The sequence below is a fragment of the Porites lutea genome, chromosome 11, assembly GCF_958299795.1.
Source record: "Porites lutea chromosome 11, jaPorLute2.1, whole genome shotgun sequence".
NCBI classification, from domain to species: Eukaryota; Metazoa; Cnidaria; class Anthozoa; order Scleractinia; family Poritidae; genus Porites; species Porites lutea.
In genome coordinates this window covers 24,429,268-24,447,227 of record NC_133211.1, presented here as the reverse complement: position 1 = coordinate 24,447,227, position 17,960 = coordinate 24,429,268, and the positions used below count along the sequence as shown (strand labels likewise).

At 37.8% G+C, this 17,960-nt stretch overlaps 3 protein-coding genes across 3 annotated transcripts; 2 read left to right on the top strand and 1 right to left on the bottom strand.

The window, feature by feature from the left end:
- The first annotated feature begins 417 nt into the window (after positions 1-417).
- LOC140951419 (general transcription factor IIE subunit 1-like) lies at positions 418-2,358 on the top strand. The gene has a single exon (XM_073400670.1). The coding sequence runs from the start codon at positions 477-479 to the stop codon at positions 1,791-1,793; it is 1,317 nt and encodes a 438-aa protein (XP_073256771.1). The 5' UTR covers positions 418-476; the 3' UTR covers positions 1,794-2,358.
- Positions 2,359-3,650: 1,292 nt separating this feature from the next.
- On the bottom strand, positions 3,651-8,822 carry LOC140951426 (eukaryotic translation initiation factor 3 subunit H-like). The gene is made up of 7 exons (XM_073400677.1): positions 8,677-8,822; positions 8,154-8,313; positions 7,161-7,328; positions 6,301-6,400; positions 5,302-5,451; positions 4,281-4,416; positions 3,651-3,911 (listed from the first exon to the last, which is right to left on the bottom strand). The coding sequence occupies exons 1-7, from the start codon at positions 8,764-8,766 to the stop codon at positions 3,699-3,701; spliced, it is 1,017 nt and encodes a 338-aa protein (XP_073256778.1). The 5' UTR covers positions 8,767-8,822; the 3' UTR covers positions 3,651-3,698.
- Positions 8,823-8,909: 87 nt separating this feature from the next.
- Positions 8,910-17,415, top strand: LOC140951412 (tyrosine-protein kinase Src42A-like). Its single transcript, XM_073400660.1, has 2 exons — positions 8,910-9,469; positions 14,174-17,415. The coding sequence occupies exons 1-2, from the start codon at positions 9,096-9,098 to the stop codon at positions 15,333-15,335; spliced, it is 1,536 nt and encodes a 511-aa protein (XP_073256761.1). The 5' UTR covers positions 8,910-9,095; the 3' UTR covers positions 15,336-17,415.
- Positions 17,416-17,960: the final 545 nt, after the last annotated feature.

Sequence of the window (17,960 nt, the reverse complement as noted above, 5' to 3'; positions counted from 1 at the left end):
GAAAACAGGAGCATCCGGAGAAAAACCTCCTTGAGCAAGAGAGAGAACTAACAAAAAACAATGGCGTCGACCAAGGGATTTGAAACCGAGCCACATCGATGGGAGGCGAGTGCTCTTACCAGTGACCCACCCTTGCTCCCCGATTCCCTTGCTGCAATTATATTTGAGGCGTTTTGACAGCGAAACAAGGAAATCTGTTTTCAGTTCAACACTCTAAATCTGGAAAATGATCTTTTTATTGTAAGTTTTTCGGCCATTTACGTCAAAGGTTATTTTTTCAATTCATGCAACAACTTCCGATGGGAAATTTTTTTCTGGACACTTTGTGCACCCACGTGACTTATTCAACCAATAAAATCGCGAGAAAATTTACCGGTGCGGTAGTCGGTGCTTTAGTAAGGCCTGGCTACCAAGCACAGCACTATGAAAGCCAGTTGAAACAACGGCGAGTGTGTGAAAAAGGGAGGCCGAAAATCATGATGAACGGAGTAGACGAACAAGAATTGCTCACGGTTGTTCCCCAAGTACTAAAACGTCTCTGTAAAATAGTTGCACGCGGATTTTATGAGAGCGAACACGCTGCTATCATAACTTTATTAACGAACTCTAAGTACCCATGTTTACAAGAGGATGATCTCAGTCGTATGTTGGGTTTTGACAAGAAACAACTACGGCAAAGTCTGGTGCGTCTAAAGAATGAAAAACTCATAAAACAAAGAATCCACAAAGAAAAAAATCCCGAGACAGGAACTACGGTTAGTTTTAATTATTACTTTATCAACTACAAAGTGTTTGTAAATGTGGTCAAATACAAGCTGGATCATGTGAGAAAGAAGATTGAAAGCGAGGAGAAGCAAGCTAAAAATCGGCCTTCGTTTGTGTGCACTCAATGCGAAAAAAAGTATTCCGATTTGGAAGTGGATCGATTGTTGGATTTTGAGACAGGCCAGTTAAAATGTACTATTTGTGATGGACTAGTTGAAGAGGATTCTGCTGAAATTAAGCAGAGTAACACATCTAGAACCAGCTTAGCGCGTTTCAATGAGCAAATGGAGCCAATCTTTAAACTCCTCAGAGAATGTGAGGAGATGAATCTATCACCAGCCATTCTGGAACCAGAGCCACAGCGTGCTCAGCTTGAAAGTGCTGCTTCTGGATCTCGTCCGTCAGGACCCCGTGGGAACAAACCAGCATGGGCAAATGATGCCGGCGGTAGTGATGTTAGTGGTCCAGGTATTAAGGTTGATATAATGGGGGGTGAAGAAGACGAGTTTGCAACAGCTAACAAGCCTCGGCCCAAGGAGGCACCAATATGGATGCGGCAGAGTACAGTGGTGGCAGCTCCAGGTATTCAGACGGATGCTTTACACAGCAATCAAGTGCCGCAGCAAGGGGAAGCCCCTCATAGTAAAACAGGAACTGCTGGTAAGGATGATGAAATTCTTGCTGAGCTGTTGGTTCATGAATCAGTCAATAAGAAACCACGTCTAGACATCAATGAAGCACTGGGTGAGGGTGCTGGTAATGATGATAGTGACTCGGGAAGTGATGAATCAGACTTTGAAACACCTACTCCTGGACCAGCAGCCAAAGCAAATGATGTCACCGAATCCATGGATGGTCATACTGAGAGTGAGCAAGAAGATGACGAAGCACATGAAATCAAAATCAAAGTCGGAGACAAGATGGTGGCAATTAATGATGTGACTGATAAAATGCTGCGCCAAATGACGACAGAGGAACATGATGCTTACACAAAAGCACTTCAGCATGTTTATAGCCAGTTCTACTGAGTGACCATTTTATGGTAGCATTTTAAACGTCTGACTAACAATGTAAATCAGTAGGCAGATCTGAACTGTATTCATTCACTGTCTTGTTGGTTTTTGAGAGTGAATGTTTTGCACTCTTGTTACCTCCTCAAGCAGGGTTGTCAGAAAGTTTTGAAGTAGATCGCTGAGTTGTCAAACTAAGCGACCAGTCCAGGGATATTTTATTTAAAAAATGCCATCCTTAAAGAAATGCCAAGCAGAGTAGCTGGCTGAACTAACCAAGCAGGTGGCGATTCTCCCTGGCAGCTGGCTACTTTTGTCAACCCTGCTCAAGCAAGCAATATCAATGATAGCAGTTTTGTTCTGAATAACCATAAGGCATGCTACCATAATGTTAAAACCACTGTGTACATGTTATTAACTTATCCATGAATAATGCTTCAGTTCAGAAAGATAAAGAGGATGTCATGGAGAGTGTGATCACTGCTCCTTGATCTGCTGTATGATACATTGTTAGGTTATGTGCTGACCAAAAATATTACCAAGTACCACCCATTTAACAAATAAACAGAGATTTTCCATTTTTTGTACTTTTTTTTACTGGGCTCCAAGCTTTCTGTAAAGTTGTGATCATTACAACATCTTTTGGTTTATGAGAGAATAGACAATGGAAAATTGTTTACAAGAACAGTCAGAGTTGTGTTTGGGAGATGAGGGAAACAAACTCTGTCATCATTACATCATTTCCATGGTCCATACTCTCACAGACCATGGTTCTCTGCCAACGGGTGTGTAAGAAATCACTTCTTTGAATGAGTTCACAAGCAGCAAGATCCATCAAACAAAGATTGCAATAATGAATCAAACATTTAAAGGACAGAACTGAATAGAAACTTTACTCCATATTGATGGTCATTATCTGATTTCAGTGTAGTAACAAGTAGTGAATGGTAAGGGGTACTCATCTGCAAACTTGGAAGTGGGGGTGTCTTTTGGGAAGAGCACTTAGCGCACGAGTGCTTTTCCTCAGATGTGGGTTTTCATTACATGGTTTCCATCCTAGAATAACATCTCCACTATGATACAGTTCAGTGAAACTAGTGATGGCTTAACTAGTTAGTAATCTTGGCTTCTGTTATGTAACTCAATCATCAAACCTGGGAAGGAGGAGTTGAAAGAAGGGGGTACTCTCAAGTAGCTAATTTGAAGAAGCTTGTTATGACTCACATGGAAGCAAACAATAAATTGTGTCTGCAATACCGAAACTTGTTTTGGATTTGTCAACGATAAGTATACTAGCTGAGGACATAACAGTAAAAACTGCGACTTTCCTCCAAACACTGATATCACTTTGCATGATATCTTTCAGCTTATCTACATAAGCTTTTTAGTTATTACATAACCTTTTTCCAACCTCATGCATTTATCTGTTAGCCTGGGTGGAGAGAAGCGACGACCAGAAATACGTCTGTGTCCGCAGGCTAGTTGCATGTAAGCTGCTATTTTTTTGTGAGGCAAATGGTTTCCAAACAGCCTAATTAATTTGATCCCTCCATCAAATATTTGCTGAGTGACCTAGGGAGTTAACGTCTTGCATAAAAGAGACAATTCTCAAAATTCAATGTTCAGCTTTCTACATGGCAAAAAATACCTTAAATCTAAAGTCCCTCTCGGGGAGGTGAAAAAAGGCATTCAACTTCTGTAGAATTTCAAATTTCGTATTATCAATTTTTGACTCTTTTCACTGCTTTCTCTGTCATTCAAGCAATTGGAAAAAATCATTGATCAAAAGTGGAAGATGGATTGTTCCTCCTCCCTGGTTTGTTCTTCAAGCCCCCCTTCTCTCCTATTTCTTTGAAGAACAAAATCATAGCCAGCTGTTTATGATAGTGTATTTTTATTAAGCAGTTCATAAATTATACACAACTATTCATTATCCTGTAGAGCTTGTGAAAGGAATAATTTTCCAAAGCTGTGGGTGGCAAACTGGTTGATTTGTTTACTGTATGTGTTGACTTGCTGTGACAGTAAAAGGTAGTCAAGTCGTGAGGGCGACTGTAAGGGTTTGAACATCTTATTCAGGTCATCATCAGGGAGAGGAGCTTCACCACGATGTTGTCTTGAAGCATTTTCAGCTTGCTAAAAGAAAAAGCAAAACAAAACATTTTGGACACAATGCAATAATAAAAAAATGATAATGTCTCTGAAAAACAACCACAATAAAAACGTTGATGTGACCATTCTCAAATTCTCACCCACAAATTCCCCACTTTCTGTGCTGAGAATTGACAGGATTGTGAAATTTAAAATTAACAAGAATCTTACTTTTTCCAAAAATGACAGTCTCACAGACCTATCTACATCCAATATGCCTGTTTGGGTCAAGACAGTTTGGCCCCCTGGCTGTGCTATTGCAGTCTAACTAAATTTCCTGCAGTGAAAATTATTTCTGCCATGTTGCTCTTTCTAGCTAAAAAATGGTCTGTTTTCAACTTAAATTGATTTTACCCTTCTCTGAGTATATGCTTCCTTCTGCTGCTGCTGTCTTGCAACATTACGCAGATGATTATTGAACTTATTGGCATCTTGACAGAGTTCATCAACACCCTCCATGAGCAGTCGTACATTCTTTTCTAAATAAGATCTGCAGTAAATGACAAATTAATGAATTTTAACATCATCATAATCACCTTGGTGGGTATCACTAAATGCATAAAAGAGGAAACTGGGAAGGAAGGTTAAGACCCAAAGAATAAAAAATAAATAATGATATAAAGGTAGCACAACACTTAGTGGTTCTTCATCTATCTGATTCCTACTTGAATTAGAATTTGGAAGTGTTGGTTTTTGAGGAGAGGGGAAAACCGGAGAAAAAAGCACTCAGAGCAAAGAAGAGAACCAACAACAAACTCAACCGACATAATGACATCTGAATGCTGGGATTTGAACCCAGGCCACATGCACCACGGTTGCTGCCCACATGATTCATACCTAAAGGTTATCAATTTTGTGTTTGATGGGATACATCAAAATGTTAAATATATAAAAAATTAATATTTTCCTGAAACCTTATAAGGCAGAGTAGATTGTCGACAGACCTTGCAGTTTCTCTTACAAAAGTATGAAAATAAAAACTGCGGGGGACTTGCTGACAGCTATGGTAATGCACGTCTCTCGACAGGCTAATCACAGGCATGCAAAATGCCTCCCGTGCATGTAAATGCATAGCCAGTATTGAATATTTTTATCCATAATTTTTGTCAGAATTTCTGACACAAAAATGAAAATAACATTTCTTCTGTTCTGTAAACATACGAAGAATTGCTATACTTTAACTCTAATGGCATTATCTTATCTTCTGTGGTCATAAAAATCGAAAGGTGTTAAGCTACACTATCCTGCGACAGTTTTTGTTACTTGTTGAGTTTTACTAGCACCTTGAAGTTTAAAGCAACAATCTCCAAATTGTTTCACAAATGCTACATAAAAGTAGGTAAGAATTTTAATCTAATAAATATATCTTTCTTACCCTGTGGAGAGACTGAGAAACTCATCTGTTTGGGTATGAGGTGACAAGACTTCAATTTCACACAGCAGAGTATTGACAAGTGAAGAGTTCCTTATAACAAGTGGAATCTCTTCAAACATTGCCTCAAAACTGAGACCACTTTTGGCAAGCCTGAAAGATAACACAAGAAATTTTACCCAAGAGCCATGCATGTACACAAATGGGGTAAATCAAGTTTTTACTTCGCCTTACTTCACATATAAAGCTGCATAAGTTTGCATGGGGCTAAAAGATTTGGCTGGTTTCAAACTTTGTGCAACAACATCCAACAGGGTACGCAAATGGACGAAACATGTAACATCCTACATTGTTGGGAGTTGTTGGCAAACAATGTTGCCTCCATTTGCACATAGCTCAACTCCATTTTTTTTCTTAACAATAATCTTAATGTAATATATTTCCTTTATTTCTTAGTTTTCTTTTCTGTTCAGGGATATTCCATAGAGGAGACTCAATCTTGTGCAAACTTAGCACTTATTTTAAAGCTCTGTGTCATTCATAGAGAATGGTTGAAAAATAACAACATAACAACATTGACAGTTTTTAATGTCCATTTTCAGTGAAATTTCTTGGAAAATCACACACAAGAGAAAGAGAAAAACAAATTGCACCATCATCACATCATTTCCATACCCAATCTTCTGCACAATTAGCAGCTATTTTAAAGCCCTACGTCCTTCATATAAACATAACAACATTGACAGTTTTTAATGTCCTTTTTGTGAAGTTTCTTGGAAAATAATGCACAGGAGAAAAAGAAAAACAAATTGCACCATCATCACATCATTTCCATGGTTTACAATCTCACTGACCAATCAGCATGGAGTTTGCTCTTTTATTGTACAATAATATGGGACTCGCACAATATGGGTTCTACAATAGTGCTCCAAGGTGGTATCTTTAGACTGTTTAATGTTTTACAACGTCCCCCTTCACTGAACAAAGAAAAAAGTGTCTCACTTTTCTGCATTAAATTCTGCCTCTTTATACATTGCCATCATTTTATCAGATAAACGAAACACTTTCAAAGACAGCATTCCTTGTGAGGTCTTCCATGGATCTAAAACAACAAAAAAAAAGACATGGTTTCTTATCTATTTTTCTCTTCTTATAACAGTGCTAAACTTGGAAACAACATGATGAGTACATGTAGTTTTGGTCTCTTTTAGCCAGATGGTGGCCAGAAAATGGCTTGGTTACAAGTTAATTCAGGAACCCTTTCTCTAAGGCCTTATTCACATGTATCCCTTTTTTTTGAAAACGAAAATTTTTTTCTCTGCTTTCAAAAAAAAAAATCAGTGTCCAAAGGCTGTGTTTTCTTTTCAGTGACTGAAAATGGCACCATCTTTGATGGGAGCAATGCATGCGTTTTTACTGGTATCCAACACCAAGAAATAAACCTCCATTATACAGGAGTACAGCTAAACAGCGTTTTCAAAAATATCCTCTCTGGAAAGCTTTTTGAAAGGATGCATTTTCGGCGACACTTTTCACCGGATATGTGTGGATGGTAGGCCAAACCAAAGGAAAAAATCTTGGTTTTCAAACAAAAATGGACACGTGTGGAAAGGCCTTAAGATTCCTTATAATCTGCATTGTCTTCAAGGAAAAGTGAGATATAGTAAGAATCACAGAAATGTTTTTATCCCTATGAAGTTTGACTTCTTGAAATCTGGATTTTTCTTGACATCAATCCAACAGACTGAGCTAGGAGGCTAATCTGGAGCACTCATTAAATTTAAGCAATAAAGTTACGGCACTGATATAAAACTTGTTGCCATGAACACATCGCCAAACAAACAAACAAATAAACTGCTCACCATAAATAAGTACCACTGATTCCTCAATAGAACTCTGATAACTGAATTGTGAGTCCAGTAATGTTTTGTTTACAAATGAACCAAGGTAAGTTGATTGATACCAGCCCACATGTAGATGGTCTACATTGACAGCTCGTAAACGACGCATCATCTCCATCTGGTAGTTTACTAAGAAGGAACATACATAAAGTAATATTCAGGGTTTTATGGACATTTAAGAGCTTACTTGTCAATTCATAATTCGATCAGCATCGTGTGGCATTTGGTGTTTCCCCAAGCCTTTTCGGTCAATTCACTTCAGTGAACCAAATAGCATTTAACGCATGGAATTGTGAGGCCTGCAAGCAGAGCTTCACTTTGTCTTCTCGAGTGAGGAGGAGAAAAGGAAGTTCTGCCTGAATCACATCAACCGTTTGAAGTCACCGCAGCCCGAACTTCTGGACTAGTCAACCTTGTTTTCTCTCATCAAACTGGTTAATTATTTTTCTTTGAGTGCATTTATGTGTTTTTTGATAAACCGATGGTCATAAATGACCCCGCTGTGGCAAGCGCGTCGTTATTAGGCCTGGGTCTGAAACTATGTCTTAGCCACATGCCGTGCATGCTTGACAAAGATCTTACTTGACTCATGCAGTCTTCCTGGATCTAAGCAAGCCAAAATCAAGCAAGCAAAAGAAAGCCTCTGCTTGTAGGGTGATGGTATATGTGTTCCCCTCTGAAAATTCAAGCTTTTGCTTCTTAGTTTTCTTTGCCAAGGGGGACATCTTCCAGTTTCTTGGAAATGTTATTTACTTTAATAAGAAATCTCTAAAAGAGTCTCTCTTCCAGGGCCTTAATTTTTGGGCAAAATGCTCTAAAAGTTCTTTAATAAGAAAAAAATTATATGTGTAAATGCCACATGAAGAAATTCAGCCCCTGTTTTTTGAATTTTCTGGATTTGTTCCTGGTTTTCAATGCAAACATGGATTTTCTCGCATGTAATAAGGTTCTCACCATCGTCTTCGTCATCATCTTCTCCAACTCGCACTGATGGGAAAGCAAAGCAGTTTGTTATCTCAAGTTTATGGTTTTGAATCAATCCAAGTAAAACTCCCTGAACAAGTTCGCCTGCTGATCCTTCATCTTGGCAATGTTTAATAATTTTCAGCACAACCTTGCAAAAATAATGGTATGAACAAGTCAAAAACAGTAGCTAGATAAAAAAAATAAATGTTATTGCAAAAAACAAATCGACCACAATTTTCCATCGTCTACACTCTTATAGACCATAGAAATGACGCCATAACATGTTCAAAACTTCGCCTGCGGTTCGTGGTTCCTCTTAAGTTTTATGACGTCATTTCTATGATCTATAACAGTGTAGCCCAAGGAAAATTGTGGTCGATTTGTCAAACAGAACTTCATCGATGATAAAATCATGGATCACGTGTGCACTAGTTTTCTAAATTTTCTCCCAAAAAGACACCAAATACGTTCTAAAAAATTACAAAGATTTTTTGGTTTAACTGATATTTACCAGTCCATCAACTTGGACGCTATCAATTCGACTTGTAGAACTGGAGGAACTTGAATTTTCCGCATGGGAAGAACGACTCCTTTCCGCCATTTTGTGGAATCTTCTTGACGAAGAAGCAAATTTCCGCGTTGGACTGGGTATGATAATAAGTCGGATTTTACCGTGTGTAATCGTGTATACTTCGGACTGTCATCGGCGATGACGTAATGGGAGCCGCCTCGGCACAAATAGGTTTTCTTTGTACTGTTGATCTTCAATCTCGTCCGTCCGGCGAAAAATGTTAGGAAACTGTTGATATTGCTACTCAGTTGATATTGCTGGCATTAACTTCCACTTGTGACCCTTCTTTTTCTCAACATTCACTTGAAAGTGCAAGGTCAATTTTTGGACTTTCGAATAAGGGACTGTCATTGAATGGCATGGGTTGTGTTTACAGCAAGCAGAGAAGGCACGAAGCGAACGGAAATTTGAAGAACAAGAAGCACAAAAAAGCTCAAAGTTTCGATAATGTGAATGCCGATGATAGATATCCACGGAATCATGAACCATTACCAGATATTCCAGTGGAAAATGAAATTCAACATCCGCCGGCGGAACAGAAGCTTCTGTTTGTCGCGCTTTACGACTACGACGCGCGAACGGCCGAAGATCTGAGCTTCAAAAAAGGTGAAAATCTTGAAGTTATAAACAACGAAGGAGGCGACTGGTGGCAGGCAAGATCGCTTGTGACGAATGCTGTCGGCTACATTCCCAGTAACTATGTCGCTCCTGCTTCTTCTCTTAAAAGCGAAGAGTAAGTATTTATATATACTGTAGCTTTCAAAAATTGAGTTAGTCAACGCCGGATAAATTCGGTGTTAGTGTGCATTACATTCATTCACTTCTTTGCTGACATTTCGTCCTTCACCGAACTAGAAAATACAACTTTCACTTGAACGAAGGTTTTTCATTTTAAACTTAAAGTGAACACTTTCAGTCATTGAAATTCAATCATTCCTAATTACCACAGCGTTCACTGAAGACTGTGCGGATATTTTAAACACGCTTCTTATTCCTGGTTATTTTGTAGTGTATTTTTTTGCTAGAATACCTTATATTTGTTAATTTTAATGTTTCGACTTTTAACGGTCGTCAAATGCTTTCAGTTCCGTTTTGAAGGTCCATGTTAGACAAAACCTGTTTATGGACTTGAGCATTGTACTTGTAGATTCCAAATGGAAACAGTAGGGAATTTCAACGGAATGCTTTAATGAATTAATTCTAAAACAATTAGAAAATTACCTCGTTCTTTGCTTTTCCAGAAGATTTCACAATAAAAGTGAAGTATTATACCTATGAAAATGAAATTTACAAAACGTGTAATTGGTTTACAACGCCTACTGTACATGGATTAGACATTCATGAAGATAAAGCATTTCTCGCGTGATTCTACATTTATAATTACGGAATATGTGACTAAGAAAAACGTTTTGCAAATGTTATAACCAAAGCAGCGTTCCTGCTAATTTATAGATCATAGTTTGAATTTTAGTGGAGAAATATTACGTCAAAATTGAACACGAACTAATCTTCTACAGACGTCAAAATTGAATGCAAACTAATCTCAGTTGCCACAATTTCCGGTTCTTGAAAGTAGAAATACAAAGAACAACAAAGGCTGATTTTGAGTGGTTCTTAGAACTCACTGCACGTAGGAAGAAATACGTTCTAGCTTGGAGTTTTCCTTTATATGTTTATCATATATCTATTGTGTAAATACTTCACTACTAATAGAAGATCACACGTGGAGTTTTGACAGATACATAACTTACTTATATTTACTTTTATACTTCAAATAACTTTGTATAAACAAGATTAAAGACCCCTCTGGATTTATGCATAAAAAGACTGCCATTAGCTATTGTATCAACTAAGACCTCCAACAAAAAGTTTTGCTCCTTGGTAGCCAGCTAAGAGAGTAGTTTGCTTCTAATCCTATATATTTGAGAGAAAATTGAGCTTATTTAAAAGTCAAAACTAACTGACAAAGTTATCGTAGTGCAACAAAGATTTATTCAAATATTGCTTTTTTAAAAAAGCTTAAAAAAGCCAAACGATGAATAGGTCATGTCCTTGCCCGCTTGTGTCAGATGATTAATGTACTGGCCGACACATTCTTGTTTCATACAAGCATGACCGTGGAAGTTGTTATTATTATTTATGTCAAACATTTAAGTCTCTCAGTTTCAGTTTTCTCAAGTTTCAGCTAAAATGTGAAGCAGTAAATGAAACTCAATCATCCTTATCAGGTCATAAAAAACCCACTTGTAAGAAAATAAAAGCACCAGATTTAAAGCGGACACCTTTTTAAATATTTAATTTTGTTAATTGTAATTCATTATTATATATTAAATAGCCAATGAAAAGTTTATCCTGCAATGGTGAAGAGGTGATCCGCTAGGTAGGTAGTTAATAGACACTCTAAAAGTTTGACAAAACATTTAAGTTCAACTACAAAAGTTAAAAACCTTTCTACCCAATCAATGTTTACTATAATATTATAAACAATGAATAATCAATAACCATTGAATACATGGATAGACTATCAAAATGACTGAACACACCAACAGCTTTAATTGAAAAACAGATGGCGTGTACTGCCAATAAGGAAAGTTGGTTCTATAATAGGATATTTTTGGGCAAAAAAGATATGTGTTAACCAAGACTAGAAAAAGCGTTGATTTGAAGTCATGGGATTGCCTTGTGTCCGTGAGGCCCAGCACCATTTCTGGTGGAAAAAATACATTCGTGAGTGAAGAATTAATTCAAAAGAAAAAGAATGACTGTCAAATTATTGATAAGATAGGGTTTTTCTTGTGGTTGCCAGTTTAGTTTCAAAAACACAGTGGTAATACTAGTAGGTGTATTGTGAGACGGGCATTAAAAAAAAAAAAAAATGTAGCTCTTTGTTGGATAAGCTCAATAGCAGAAATATCCTTTGAGGTATTATGGTGAGCAGGTAGCACTGCCTGCATGCAATTATTGCCTTCAATATGAGCTCTGCTTTATGCATGTAATAAAAATACCGTATGAAATAGTAAGTTACTTAATATTTCATACGGTATTTCTAAATCTCTCTAATAACTGTTATTAGAGAGATTTAGAGTAATGTTTATGGCAAACAGAAAACATGGATTTGTACCGCGTGACCAAGCTTCCCCTGTACTTGTTGTTTACTGTTCATCATTACTACACAGAAACCATTAGTTTCATGCCCTTTTTAAACATTTGAATTGTTTTTGAACCGTTTTTATCAGCTCAGTCTTATTGGAGAATTTTTAAACTTGAATCTGCCATTTGCTGAAAACATGACTCTAAATCTCTCTATTAAATCTGTTGGTGGTATAGCTTGCACAAAAGTGTAACTCGTGATCATCATTCCAATATTTTCACATCATGGTTAAATAATCTTCTTAGGTGTGATGGAAATTTATGTTAGAGTACATTAACTATAGAAATAATCAAGAAAGATAAAGTGCTATAAATTATGATTATGATTAGTTAACTGGGGTTTATATAATAAATTATTCTGTTATCCAGTTTTTTGGTTTATAAGGTGTTTAAGTGTCTTAATAAATAATGATGATAATGAAATAATAATAATAGTAGTAGTAGTAATAATAATTGTATTGAAAACATAGGGGTGAATCTCAATGCAAGATACAATGAAAACAGTAATGCGTGACATAACAACGCTCAACTTGAAATCTCCACAGTCATGACTTCACAAAGCCTTCTTATCCACAAATACCAAAGGTCATTGATATGCAATAGAAAATAATGAAAAAGCTTAGTTTACCACTGGAGTTAAAAGCTTATTCAAGCTTTCAGATGAAAAGCGTTATAACATCTTTGGAAACGTATAAAAATATAAAAACCATGCACTGTAGTGAAACCTGAATACACTTCATTTACATGGATTTCTAGACTTTGCTAACACTAGTATCTTACTGAAAACTCATCCCGTACTAAGCTGAGATTAGGCTCTACTTCCATCTTGCTTTCCGGCCACAAGGCAAATCGAGGAGTTGTAACATTTAGTACAGTACTTGTGTACCTGAATTACATGTGCTTGCAAATCGAACAATGATTGTTGCATTACTTGCATGTGCATTCACATGATTACCGTGATGTCAGACGGACCTTAAGCTTAACACCAGGGTCTTTGCGGTCACATTCCGTGCATATTAGTCGGTACAACATGGGCATCCCAAGAAGGTGGACAAAATTGTGGAAAAACCTCACTATACAGTTTATGAAGTACTGCTGACCAAGAATAGTTAGCCTGTGTACAGACGTCCCCACTCCCTCAGGAAAAATCGGGAGAGGAGATGTCTGTGAATCGCCGTCGTTAATCGTGTTCCGGTATAAATTTACATAAATTATTTTTTTGTTCTTTCGCTGACAGTTGAAAAGGCACAGGTAGGTCGAAAAATAGCTCTGGCGTCTGTGCACAGGCTAGACGAACATCTTCTCGTTGAAGATGATTACAGTCAAGTCAGGTCAAGCGTACCTCCCAAGATGCATTAATGTATTTATTATTCGAAATTAAGTTGAACCGTTGGTGGTTGTAGATTTCAGATTCATCTCTGTGTGCATTTTTGCATGCTTAATGAGCCGTGAATCCACACGCGATTTAGTTAGAAAATATCTACCAGCTCAGTTTCCCTGAATTCAAAGATTTTCAATCTGACCAAATGCAGAGAAGTTCTCTTAAAATATTCACTGCTCGTTACGCATACAGGAATGCCGATTTAAATTTGACACCAGTTACGGCAACGACTAACGGATTCACTTTTTCAAATAATCAATTCATTAATAGAATCTTTTTGGGGTAAGCTTGACTCGCGGCCTTGGCTGTTAACGTTGGATTTTGTATGCCTTCTCTTTTATTTACAATACCGAACGGTACAGACAGATGCATCCACAACCGGTGCAGCAGACATCGGTGGTCTTACCTTCTCATGTCTTTTCGATAGAGCCGAAATACAAATACCGGTAAACAAATATGAATGTCCACAAAGGCTGAGCTTTTCCCCGGGGAATCTATTCTGAGGTTCATTCACCAATCACAACACCGGAAATTATTTGCGTCATGGCATTAACATTACAACCAATCAGGGGCTGTCCCCAACATTCCGGGGAAATGGGAACAAGATTATCGTCGGCGATTCACAGACGTCTCCTCTCCCGATTTTTCCTGAGGGAGGGGGGACGTCTGTACACAGGCTAAGAATAGTCTGTGGGCTCACTTTTGTTTGCCTGCAATAATAGTATGAATTTTTCCCATTCAATAAATGCTTTGCTTGATTTCTTTTCTTAGTTTGTTATTTGAATTAAGTTTTGAAGTTAAGTTTTGAATTAATTTGTTTGTGTTTTGCGCATTTGATCATATTTACATGTATTTTGCACAATATAAATATTAAATTATTATTATTAATTATTAACTCCTTTTTAGATGGTTCTTTGGGCCAATCAAGAGAGTTGATGCTGAAAAGATGCTCATAATGCAAGGGAAAAGCGGTTCATTTCTGATCAGAGAAAGCGAAAGCAAACCGGGGGACTATTCGCTTTCTCTGAGAGATGGAGAAATAGTGAAGCACTACCGCATTCGATCCTTAGACACTGGAGGCTTTTACATTGCTCATAGAGCAAGGTTTGCAACATTGATTGAGCTTGTTGAACATTACCAAGCAAATGCTGATGGACTTGTAATTAAACTGGACAAACCTTGTCCCACACTTGCTACTCCTGCTCCCAAAGATCTTGCTTATAATACAAAAGACCAGTGGGAGATCCCTCATGAATCAATACGTCTTGTGCGCAAGCTTGGGCAAGGACAGTTTGGAGAAGTGTGGATGGGACTGTGGAATAATACCACCCCTGTGGCTGTAAAAACACTGCGTTCGCAAGTTAGCATGTCCCCCAAAGCATTTCTCTCAGAGGCACAGATCATGAAAAGGCTTCGGCATGACAACCTAGTACAGCTTTATGCCGTCTGTACTCAGGAGGAACCAATTTACATTGTGACTGAATTAATGGAGAATGGAAGTTTGCTGGATTATTTAAAAGGTCCAAGGGGAAGAGATCTTGGCCTTCCACAGTTGATATACATGTCAGGGCAAATTGCTGCTGGTATGGCATATTTAGAAATAAATAATTATATACATCGTGACTTGGCAGCAAGAAACATTTTAGTGGGAAAAAACAATGTAGTTAAAATATGTGACTTTGGGCTTTCAAGAATTATTGACGATGGCGAATACAATGCCCATGCAGGAGCAAAATTTCCCATAAAGTGGACTGCCCCTGAAGCTGCCTTGTACAATAAATTTACAATCAAGTCGGACGTCTGGGCTTTTGGTATTCTATTGAGTGAACTGGTAACTTATGGACAGGTACCGTACCCCTGTATGGGTAATGCTGAAGTGCTTGCTCAGGTTGAGAGAGGCTATCGAATGCCTCGTCATCCAAACTGCCCACCTAGCCTGTACCAAATAATGATGGATTGTTGGAAGGCTGAACCTATGGAAAGGCCAACATTTGAAACTCTGCAGTGGCGATTAGAAGACTTCTTTGTTATGGACACCACAAACTATGCAGATTATCCAGAATCTTGATAGTTTGACTAGATAAAAGCAGGGATTATTCAAGTGTCTTATAATCTGATTGTGGCATGAAATATTTGCATGAGCTAATTTTCATAATTTTTGTAGATTTTCTAAGTAATTACACAAATAAAATCCTGTAAAAATAAACTTTTGCAAAAAGAAAAAAAAAGGGAATTTCAAAAATTAACTCAATGTAAATGTTACTGAATTTAACTTTAATCGGATGAGATCAAGATAAAGATCTTTTTCCAATGACTAAATTTGATAGCAACTTACAGCATTCCTGCTGCAGAATGCAACTACATTCACAACAATTTGTTCCCGGCTATCAAGTCTGAAATTTAAATTTGCAAAAAAATTGTTAATGCTAATTGCAAACACATAAATATGTGTAATCCTCAAAATTGGACCTGTGCAAAAATTTCATGTCACAGGGTAGAGCAAGAGAAAGAGCTCTATATTGTTCTCCTCATGTTGATGGCCATCTGAGAAGCGAGAAGCAGTCAAGTGCTGCCATTTAAGAGTTAAAGAGTTGTAATTACAAAGTTTCCTACAATTTGGTCTCATTACCTCAAGATTAATGTACAGCAGTCTTGACTTTGTTTAAGTGTCTAACGTTCATTACGATTTTTGATTTGTTATCATTTTGTTATTTAAAATAGCTAAGAGGTTTTTTTTCTGCAAACTTGGCAATTTAGGAAAAAAAGTTTCATTCTTCAATGCAATTATGGTTATGCATATTTGCATTGTACTGTGTTATAAAGGGTGCGTAAGATGGATAATAACTTTGACCTGACAATGGAAGAACAAAGAATTAGAGGCTTGTTACAATGGAGCACCTCCTGGAAGCTGTTAACTGACATGTCATGATATGTGATGGAATTTCTAGCTGTGGCCTTGCCACTGAAACTACATCCTTAGCTCAGAATTATAGCACAACGAAAGCCCATTACTAAATTGAAGCTTGTAAGCCACTACCCTCTGTTGTGATTCAAGAAACAAAGCTGTCATCATTTGTAGGTCTGAAGTTATGGTCATCAAACTGCTGTTATTGCCAGTAACTGTCATTTTGAAAACATCTCAAGCACTGGGTCACTGTGACTGAAGATAACTACCTAGTGGAAATGCAACTGTCAACATTAATGGTCATCGTTTGATCTTTATGTACCCAGACTACAGTGTATCGCAAATTCAGTCTGTTTTAAAACTCTTCAGCTACCTAGAGTTCCTTGCAAAATCCATATTTCGGGGAAAAAAAGACCCAAATTTGATTTTGGGAAACAAAATTGATGGTATCAGAAAAAAGCAACGACAAAGGGAATGAACAGCAAGCAATACACCAGTTTGTTATCTCAGAACTCCCATAAGCGGATATCCTTGGGATTATAACAAGCGTCCGATTGGGAGAGTTGTAAAAATCCAGTGTCTGTATGTTGCAGGGGACTTGGTCTAAGTGTCGGCTTAGGAGAGCTGCCGTCCTATGGGACGAGTCTGTCAGTGCACGTTTAATGTACCTTATTGCCTCGGGCTATGTTCAGACGGCACCCGACGAATTTTCGACCGGTGGAAAATTCATGCATTTAGGTGTTCCGTTCATACGGAACCACGTTAGCTAACCAACGAGAACTTGGACGCCTAGCCGTTCAAAGTTTCGTGTGAACAGAGCGAAAGATCAAACGGTTTCGTGTGAACAGAGTGTCCGTTTAAAGTTTTCAGCCGGTCGAAAATTCGTCCAATGCCGTGTGAAGAGAGTAAATGGCTAATATTTTTTTTAATTGAACAGTTAGTGAAATATAGTGAAATGGAAACACTCTGGTCTTGAAAAGATCGAAAACATGCGCTTGCTTTTTTGCTCATGTGTTTAAAGAGACTGTTTTGTTATACTTTTGCCAAGAAAATGTGATTTTTAAGGCATATAAGTTAGCGTTTAGTAAAATAATAATAATAAAAAATGACCTTCGTTTTTCGTTAGTTAAGTGGTAAGATTTTAGATGTTCAAAAACTTTATTGTACTATTAGAGCTTTTACAGAAATTTATACCAAATCGCCGGAAAGGCTGAAAATAAAATTATGACAGTGCAACATTGAATGATTACTTCCCAGTTTGTTTATGCAATACGATGGGATATCGGTTATTTGCACCTCGGGGGAGACCTAACGTCCAGGTATTAAACGTTTCGGGCTCGAAATCGAAATTTAGGTAATAAAAGCGGGTGTCCTATACCAAGCTAACAAACGAGTCCATTTTGTTTTGTTGACTGATAGTTTTTCCATAGCTGCAAAAAATGAATCGTCTTTAAATGTAAACTATAGACTGCAAAACAGTCCGTATTTTTGCGTATTCGAGTACGCGCGAGCAGTCAAACAAACGGGTCTGGAACGAGACCGAGCGAGACCTGGGGAGAGACGCTGTCGCCTCTCACGCCCTACAGGCGTGTGAGGCGCACGCGCTTCGCGCGCGTAAGACTCTTACGGCACGCTTTACCGATTTCTTTACTGACTTTGAGAAAAAGAAAACCGACTGTTTTGCAGTCTATGTAAACTACAGCTTACCGGACCCGAATTATCGGGACCTTCGAGATACGCGCCCCTGGTTTGAATATGGGGCTTTAGCATACGGGACAGCGAAGGCAT

Bases quoted from the DNA above. Each gene is read 5' to 3' on its own strand.
- LOC140951426 (XM_073400677.1), bottom strand. From the start codon at position 8,766: ATGGCGGAAAGGAGTCGTTCTTCCCATGCGGAAAATTCAAGTTCCTCC. The intron at 5,452-6,300 runs GTGAGACACTTT...GTTATCTTTCAG, and splicing joins GCAGAATTTAATGCAGAAAA to GCTTGCCAAAAGTGGTCTCA. The intron at 4,417-5,301 runs GTAAGAAAGATA...CATTTACTGCAG, and splicing joins TTTCTCAGTCTCTCCACAGG to ATCTTATTTAGAAAAGAATG.
- LOC140951419 (XM_073400670.1), top strand. From the start codon at position 477: ATGATGAACGGAGTAGACGAACAAGAATTGCTCACGGTTGTTCCCCAA.
- LOC140951412 (XM_073400660.1), top strand. From the start codon at position 9,096: ATGGGTTGTGTTTACAGCAAGCAGAGAAGGCACGAAGCGAACGGAAAT. The intron at 9,470-14,173 runs GTAAGTATTTAT...ACTCCTTTTTAG, and splicing joins TCTTCTCTTAAAAGCGAAGA to ATGGTTCTTTGGGCCAATCA.